Source organism: Athene cunicularia, assembly GCF_003259725.1.
Source record: "Athene cunicularia isolate RWA chromosome 19 unlocalized genomic scaffold, athCun1 chr19_part1, whole genome shotgun sequence".
NCBI lineage: Eukaryota > Metazoa > Chordata > Aves > Strigiformes > Strigidae > Athene > Athene cunicularia.
Genome location: NW_020799124.1, coordinates 12,100,833 through 12,109,321, shown reverse-complemented (window position 1 = coordinate 12,109,321; position 8,489 = coordinate 12,100,833). Strand labels below are relative to the sequence as shown.

At 55.6% G+C, this 8,489-nt stretch overlaps 2 protein-coding genes across 2 annotated transcripts in view; both read left to right on the top strand.

Moving 5' to 3' along the window:
• LOC113487355 (C-C motif chemokine 5-like) overlaps positions 1-148 on the top strand; it is a 1,217-nt gene extending 1,069 nt beyond the window's left edge. Inside the window, exon 3 of the mRNA XM_026861875.1 lies at positions 49-148. Within this exon, the coding sequence (XP_026717676.1) occupies positions 49-148 (100 nt within the window). The remainder of the gene's footprint in view (positions 1-48) is intronic.
• Positions 149-1,008: 860 nt separating this feature from the next.
• Positions 1,009-6,496, top strand: LOC113487132 (E3 ubiquitin-protein ligase TRIM39-like). The gene is made up of 6 exons (XM_026861546.1): positions 1,009-1,581; positions 2,261-2,356; positions 3,973-4,203; positions 4,349-4,371; positions 4,867-4,979; positions 5,531-6,496. The coding sequence occupies exons 1-6, from the start codon at positions 1,144-1,146 to the stop codon at positions 6,100-6,102; spliced, it is 1,473 nt and encodes a 490-aa protein (XP_026717347.1). The 5' UTR covers positions 1,009-1,143; the 3' UTR covers positions 6,103-6,496.
• The last annotated feature ends 1,993 nt before the right edge of the window (positions 6,497-8,489 follow it).

The following is an 8,489-nucleotide window of genomic DNA, read 5'->3' as shown; positions in this document are numbered from 1 at the left end:
TCCCCTCCCTCTCTCCCTCCCCTCCAATAACTGGATTTCCTTCTGCAGATTTACCACACATGCAGGCAAGATGGTCTGTGGCAAACCTGGTGATAAGTGGGTCCAGGACATCGTGAATTGCCAAAAGGACAAGGCGAGCAGTGGATGAGCAGTGCCCTGTTCCTAAGAGTACCTTCTCTCGTGGGCACCTCCAAGACATGTCTGTTTTTTCTTATTGCCTGAGAATTTGGCAGACTATTTAATACAGTGTTTAGCTCTTTTATTTAAGGTTATGCAAACGTATTTTTAATTTATTTGTCATTTTCAGTGAAACTTTTCATTCTAATTTGTACCGATTGTGCTGAAGTTATTTTGTGTAATAAAAAGGAGCAAAACCTGCAGCTTCTCCCCCTGGTTCTCGGAATGTTTCACGGAAGCTGTGGTGGGCAGCGGTGGCTAGGAGGAGGTCCAGGATGACACTAGATGGGTCTCTGGGGTGGTGGGGTGGCTTCTGACTACCCCCAGCCCCTCCGTGCTGCACACCCCCTGCACAGTGGAGCAGTGCTTGTCCTGCCTGCTCCTGGCAGGGCTCTGGGCAGCTGCCTGTGCCTCCCACCCCCCCTCCAGGCTGTGCATGAGCCCTGCCCCAGGAGATACCCAAGAGTCTGTGGCTCTTTGCAGGGGGTGGGTGTCACGGGGGAGGTTTTGGCGTGAGCGGTGGCATAGGCAGGTGTGGGGGTCACGGAGCTCAGCCAGCACCTTTGGGCAGCCCGCGAGCAGGCAGCGGGCAGGCAGCGGGCAGGCAGTGCTGGGGCTCCCACTGCGCGGCTCAGCAAACACCACAGTTGATGCCACGTCCTCTGCCATCCCAGTGCCCGTGGTTATCTATGGGCACAGATTATTTCTGGCACTTCCTAATTTGTCCTGCTCGGTTTTCCTTTCACTTTGACGGGCCAGTTGGCCGGTGCCATGCTCCTCCCCCAGCTGCCGCGGAAGCTCCCGCCATCGGTGCTGCTGAGGCCGGCAGCAACTCCGGGCTTATTGTGGCACGGCCGGTACTGCCTAGCGCTGAGGCTACTGCAACCGCACCTGCCTGCAAGCCTGCCTGTGCTGGCTGACTCTGGAGGACGTGCCCGGTGAGGCCACCCAGCCGTGGAGGCCACCATGGCCCTGGCGGGTGCCCTGGAGCAGCTGCAGGAAGAGGCCATCTGCCCCATCTGCCTGGAGTACATGAGCGACCCTGTCAGCATCGACTGCGGTCACAACTTCTGCCGGGGCTGCATCGCCAAGCACTGCCAGGAGAAGGGTCTCTGGGGTGATGGCCCCTTCTCCTGCCCACAGTGCCGGGCCTCCTGCCACCGCAGTGGCTTCCGACCCAACAGGCAGCTGGCCAACATTGTGGAGAGCATCCGGCAGCTGGGGCTGAGGGGTGGTCTGGGGCCGGAGCCAGGGCCGGGGACCCCTCTCTGTGCCCAGCACGACGAGCGGCTCAAGCTCTTCTGCGAGGAGGATGAGGAGGCCATCTGTGTGGTGTGTCGGGAGTCTCTGCACCACCGCTCACACACCGTCTACCCCATCGAGGAGGCTGCGCAGGTGTACAAGGTAGGGGAGGTTGGGGTGCCGGGGGTCCCCGTTCTGCCCTGATGCACCCTGGGCACACCCAGTGCCAGGGGGATCAGCCGCCAGCACCCCACCACCCAACACCCCCGTCAGTACTGCCTGGAAAGCAGAGGAGGGGCTGGCAGAGATGGTGCACCCACCCAGCTGCTCTCATTGCAGCGATGAGGCAGAACCTGCTGGCTCCCAAACTGGGGGGGCACCCAGGCTCACCCCTGTCCGTCTAGGTGCACAGAGGCAGCCTGGCTCCCTCTCCCTCTGCGACCCCCCCAGAGAAGGGGGGTGAGTCCTGCTCTGGGGACGTTTCGCCTCAGTGGAGGGGTGCACCCAAGCCCCATGACCCAGTGATGCTCTTGGCAGCACGCCACCAGCCACCACGCACCCCAGTGGTGCAGCGAGCAGTCACTTTATTCTCCAAAACCTAAATAATGAGAAAAATATGGGGAAAACCCAAGGAGAGAGGAGAGGGTTAATGCTACGAGCAGAGTGAAGAGCACAGCTGCTGGGTTCGGGTGCCAGGGCTGGCACTGCCTGGCGCGGGGTCACTGTCACCGTCCCTGGCTGCCCGCTGGCACCGGCGGTCCCAGGGCAGAGGGTCCCGGCTGAGCTGTGCTGCTTGGTGGCTGCTGCTGGGGAGAGCTGAGCTCATTTCTTCCCTTTTCAGTTCAAACTCCAGCAATCCCTGGAGCATCTTTCTAAGGAAGTGGAAGACGTGAAGAAGCGTGAATCGGTGGAAAGGAATAAAACCCAGGAGTGCAAGGCAGGTGCCTGGCTTAATTCTTAAAGAATAAGCTTCAGATATATCCACAGTTATGATCTTGTCTGGGGCTGTGAATTTGGGATAGTCCTCAGGGTGGGACATGTCCCCGTGTCCTGCTGTTGTGTGGAAGACTGATGCTGGAATCCAGGCTCTATGCTGCTCTATAAAAAAATTAAAAAGCTTTGCAAATAAATGCTTTGCAAAAAGCAGCACACCAGCTCCACTGAATCCATGGAGGCTTGTATACTGGTTAAACAAATTAGACACAGGTTATTTTTGATGTGCCTTTTGTTTTACAAGGTGTGCTTGAGTTACAAGCCAGGCATGAGCCGTACATATTGCTTCACAGCAACAGGAACCTGAAGTGTTTTCATTAAGAAAAAGAAAAGCTGAGTTACTGCACTTCTGCCTGACTCCAGGCAGTTCCTGGGGAGGTAAGATGCCAGCAGACAGCCCATTTCACGTCCCTCCGGGGTGGAAGTGGAAAGTAAAAGTAACTGCAGAAGACGAAACTGCTGGGCTGTGTTACCCAGCCCCGAGCTGGAGCAGATGATTAATCGGCTTTGACAGGAAAAACAGGTTTCTCCGGACTCCCCTGGTTATTTGCTCAGCTCCCCTGCCTGCTCACGGCAGCCTGGCCAAGTGGGTGGCAGGTTTTGGGGTGCCCCCGTGGGCCTGCTGTCCCACCCAGGGCTGGGCTGGGGCTGGGGGGTGACAGAGGTGTGTCTCTCGCTCCCTGCTCGCCGGAGTCAGGGCTCCAGGGCCACGGCTCAGCTGCCTCCAGCTTCCTCCAGGCTCAGCAGCTGGTTGCACTTTTTTAGCAAAAAGGAAAAAAATGCCCCTTGAGAACGGTGGGGCAGGAGTGGCTGTGACTATCCTGGCTTATCAAGCCTTTGTGACTCATGTCCAAGAAATCATGTGCTTGGATATAAATGCAGTTCGGTTTCCTTTTGTTTATCTTCCAGATTTTAAAGTTTCATGGTCCTGGCTAACCTCAGCGTGTTTTCCTGGTGCTTCAGGTTCCAAGCAAAGTACCAGTTTTTAGGGTTCAGGTGAAACAGCCTAAAGCACTGGCAGACCCTGCCTGTAGCTGCTGTAGTGAGAGCTCTCAGACACCCGGGGAGTCCTCCCTGGCTCCCCTTTTCCATCCCTCGCCAGCCCCAGGGCTTCTTCCACCTCTTTCCCATTGCTGTGGGGTTTTCCAGACACGGGGCATTTCCTCCAGGCTGCCTGAGCAACGGACTAGCCTGAACCTAGCTGGAGAGGGGAGTTGTATCACAACTATTAAAAATGTACCCTGGAACCTGATGGCATCTTGCACTGAGCAGCCCCCCCATCTTCCTGTGCTGCATCATTAGACATCTGAGGTCCAGCTGAGCAGAAATGCCCCGGGCAACGTCCTGCTGCTGGTAAAGTGAGGATGTGGAGTGGGAACTCAGGCAAGGTGAAAGCACAGCAGTTAGCCTCTGGCTGTTTTTTTAAATAAATGTGCTTATCGAAAGAATGTGGTGGTTTCCCAGGCCCTGATGTCTGTATGGGTGCTGGAGAATCCGGCTCTGTCTCTGCTGCCTTGCTACTGTTGCTTGGCTTCACCCCATCTATCTTGTTATCACAAGGAGACAGTGAAGAAAAAGCGGGAGAGAATTGTGAGCGAGTTTGGGAAGCTGCATCGGCTGCTGGCCGACGAGGAGAAGCTGCTCTTCCAGAAGCTGGAGGAAGAAGAAAAGCGGATTCTGCTGATGATCAGTGAAAACCTGGCCAGGCTGGTGGAGCAGAAGTCCTTGCTGGAGGAGCTGATCCTGGAGATAAAGGAGAAGACCCAGCAGCCGGCTGACAGGCTACTCAAGGTCAGGCTATGCCACCACCCCCAGTAGCTCAGCCCTGATGCTGTTGCCATCTGGGCAGGTGGCTGGGGCCAGGCTGACTGGTGGGCACGAGGCTCCGGAGCCCTATAACCAAAACATAAGAATGTTTTTTCTCTTCTCCTTCTAGGACATGAAAAGCATCCTGAGCAGGTAGGTACCCGTGCTCATTCCTCCTACTGTCCTGTCTGCCTCCAGGCTCTGAGACGTTCATGTCTGCTCCATGCCAGTCACCCCCTGCCCTCCTTGCTCAGTGTCTGGTTTGATCCTCCCTGGGGCTGACAAAGGAGGGACTGAGACCAGTGGTGGCTGGAGAAGATACACCATCCTCTTCTTCCAGGGCCCCAGAGCCAAGGTTTTGCCTGGCTGTGTGGTGTCTGAGATGTGTCCCCTCCTAAGGGACATGCTACCTGGGTCACCTTCCTCCTTCCTTCTTTCCAGGGACTGGCACTGCCACTCCCCACATCATTTAGCTCTGGTCCCACTGGGCTTGCTGATAAGCAAGCAGTTATCCCTAGTGCTCTTCACAGCCGGAGGGCTCAGGAGATGCATCTGTGCAGCCAAGAGAAGGGCATTAAACCTGTCCCCAGCAGGAAACACTGTGCTGTGGGCTCTGGATACAGTCCATGGGCATTGGTGTCCTTGCAGGTGTGATGGGGTAAAGTTCCAGTCCCCCAAGCCTGTGTCTGTGACCCTGAAGGAAAACTACAGCATCCCTGAGCACTGCCTGGGCATGAGGGACATGCTGAAGAAGTTCAAAGGTAAGGCTTTTGTGCCAGCTCCTGGCACATCTGGGCTCTGGTCCTGCCCTCCCCTTCAATACCCTGGGACATGGGGAGGTTTTTTCAAGCTTTGCCCTGCTGGTCCCAGTTTGTGTACTGATGAATTTCATGGTGGTTCATGGTGGGGAGACCTTCCTCGTTCTGGATCTGGATGGGTTGTGAGATGACCCTGAAGCCTAGGAGGTCTCTCAGGATTTTCAGACTCCGTGTTGCCCACAAACTCTTGCTTTCAGTGTTGGCTGTTTCTGGAAGCTGTGCTGGAGGCTGTGGAGCCACCCTCCTTCTGTTCCTGCTCTGCAGCCAGATGCCAGATATTCTGATGTGCTTTATAGTTAACATAAATTTATGTATTGCACTTCCCCGCTGCTGGGCAGTGCTGGGAGCTGGGCAAAGCCACAGGCACAAGCCAGTAAATGGAGGAAGTAGGAAGAGCAGGAAGAGCCCAGCATCTGGGCTGCAGACACCCGCTTGTGTCTGCACCTGCAGACCCCTGAAGCCCCATCTGTCCTTCCACCCTTCTCTCGCTCCAGTGGATGTAACTCTGGACCTTGAGACAGCGCACCCTGAGCTCATCCTGTCTGAGGACCGCAAGAGCGTGCGGCGTGGGGGCAAGAAGCTGCTTCTATCCCTGTTTGACAACCCCAAGAGGTTCAACACTGTGCCAGTGGTGCTGGGGAGTCAGGTCTTCTTCTCAGGCCGCAGCTACTGGGAGGTGCAGGTGGGAGACAAGCCCGACTGGGGCTTGGGGCTGTGCCGGGAGTCTGCCAGCCGGAAAGGCAACATCCTCTTCTCCCCAAACCATGGCTACTGGGTGCTGCGGCTGCAAAATGAGGGCAACTACGAGGCCCTCACCTCGCCCATCTCCCCGCTGACCCTGAGTGTGAGACCCCGCCGCATCGGGATCTTCCTGGACTACGAGGCAGGAGAAATCTCCTTTTACAATGTGAGCGACCGCTCCCACATTTACACCTTCACTGACAAGTTTTCAGGGAACCTCCGGCCTCTCTTTTTCCTGGGTGCCTTTTTGGGGGGCAGAAATGCAGAGCCCTTGGTGATCTCCTGGGTCAGGGACACGCAGGATAGCGGGTGCATCATCCTGTGACAGTGGCTGCTTTAGCTTCTCACCAGCGGACAGAGACCTGGGAGCCTGACCAGCTCCTCCTGCAAGCAGGAGGGTGATGCTGTGGCAGTACCAAGGAAATATCTGTGTGTCTGGATGAGAGACATGGCCAGGTCCCCACGTGCTCCTGGCTGCTGGGGGGTGACCTGCTGAGTGTGACACCTCCTGCATGCCATACCCATGCTGGGAAGGGCACTTTGCAGTGGGGACATGCCATAACCCTCTGTGCTGCCAACAGGGACAGGAGATCCCACTGACCATGACTGCCCTGCCACTCACCTCACAGGCTGCTGGAGAAGGCTATGCACACGGCCTGCCCCGTAGTGCTGATTTTGGTGTGACGTGTACTGGAACAAGGCAATAAAGGGTTGATTTGGGCAGCCTTGTGCGGTTAGCAGTGTGGTTTTGTTGTGCGTCCATCCCTGCACGATAGCCCCAGCTATTGCACAACATCTCAGAGGGCAAAGGGTGCTGCTGGACCTGGTCCTCTCTGGCCCAGAGAGGGTCCCCGAGAGGCCCTGCTGTGGCCTCAGTGGGACACCACAGCAAGCCGGACACCCACCAGGCAGGGATTCAGTAGCAGCAGCTGCCTGTGTGGTTGGCCGCGCTTCAGTCTTGCGGTGCTGGGGCCTGGGGTGAAGGTGAGGGGACACCTGTATGGGTGTGGGTGTCCCTGGGCTGCTCTCTCATCCTCTGGTGGGGACATCACCTCCTGGTCTGGTGGCTCCAGCCCCTCCGCCTCCCCTCACAAGCCCCATGAGTGGGAAATCTCTAGGAGTGGGAAGTGGTACACTGCCCACCACTGGATGGGGGCACTTTGGGGGCTGGAAAATCCAGGGAAAGAAAAATAACCCAGCTTCTGCTGTGTGTCCAAAGGTCTCTATTAGTCTCTTCATCCCCTGAGACAGCCCTTCTCCAGGCTGTATTGCTGCCCCGGCCTCTTGCCTCAAGCAATCTACCACAGTGTTGCTGGAGGAAAGGCTCTCAGGTCCTTAAGCTCAGCTGTGGCATCAGCCAGTTCTACTCATCTAAACCAAAGCTCCGGTGGTCCTCGGGGCCAGGAGGCAGGAGACACTGCCCTGGGGGCAGAGGGGGTGGAGGCGATGCCAGCAGCCATGGACTGCCAGCTGGAGCAGCTGTGGAGTGTGCCCTTCAGACAAAAATAATGAAGCCGCTTAATTTAAAGACAGATTCAATTCAAATAAAATGAGATTTGGTAAAATCCTAAATGCTCAGCACAGTTTCTCTGGGGATGTCCTGGATGGTGCTTTAGGAGTCTCCTAGTGAAAAATTACGCTGGACCTGAGATAGCATTTCCTCTTGGCTGAGTTTTGTTGTGTTTTGGGGAGTCCCACCCTCCTCCCTTACAGGGGGAGTTTATGGAGCCTGAGAAGATAAGAAAGGACATCAACATGAGGTCTTGAGAGAGGGCTGGAAGCAGAGACAGTTGTGGGGGGGAGTGGTGAGGACAGCCAGGGAAACCTGTTGTGCCGGGGTTTAGGCTGGGAAGAGACCAGGCAAAACGTCACCAAGCCAGGGGTGGGAGGAAGTGATGGGATGGAAATTGTCCAGAAAGCAAAAGTAATCTGACCGTGGCAGGGTGACAGATGAGTGGCACTTGCTGTGGTGCTGGAGAGACAAAAAGTGTTTCCAGAAGAGGTAGGAGGAAGTGCAACAGTTTGAAGATCTTGCAAAGAGGGAGAAGAAATGAACAGAAAGGATGTGAACTCACCCCGATGCAGCATCCTAAGCGTTCCTAGAAATCATGACTCTGCCTCTCCCAGGAAGGAAAGGTTGAAGACATGAGATAGCTCTGAATATGCTGTAAAATTTTCCATCTGGTAGAGTCTCTGCATCACCTGCAACTATGAAACCACCCTGAGATGCCCAGACTGGCTGGCAATGGGCAACTAGAGAAAAGCCAGGAGCACTGGGACCTGCTGACTTAAAGCTAAAGCTGTTCCTAAATGTATTTGCAAGCAGGTTTTCTGTTTAAGTCAAGTCAAGCTTGCCCCTGTCCTCAGTGGAAATGCATTTATTGCCTGGCTCTGGCCTCCACACAGGTCCTGCCCAGCAAGGACCAGGTCTTGCTCGGACCACCACCTCAGCCATGAGGAATGGCTGCACGGCACAGCATGGTCCAACCTGACCACGTGGGGCTTCCCACAACCGCTCCCGCTCCCCAGCTCCAAGCAAGCTGGTGGCCCTCACACAACGTCATAAGGCTATTTATTACCAAAGGGGCTGACCTGTATGTGCCAGGCTAATTGCAGTTACACCATTTCCATCTGATTTGCATATGCTGAAGAAAGATGGGCATATACATATAATATGTAGGGACATTTTATGTTGAGACATTCTCTTGCTGT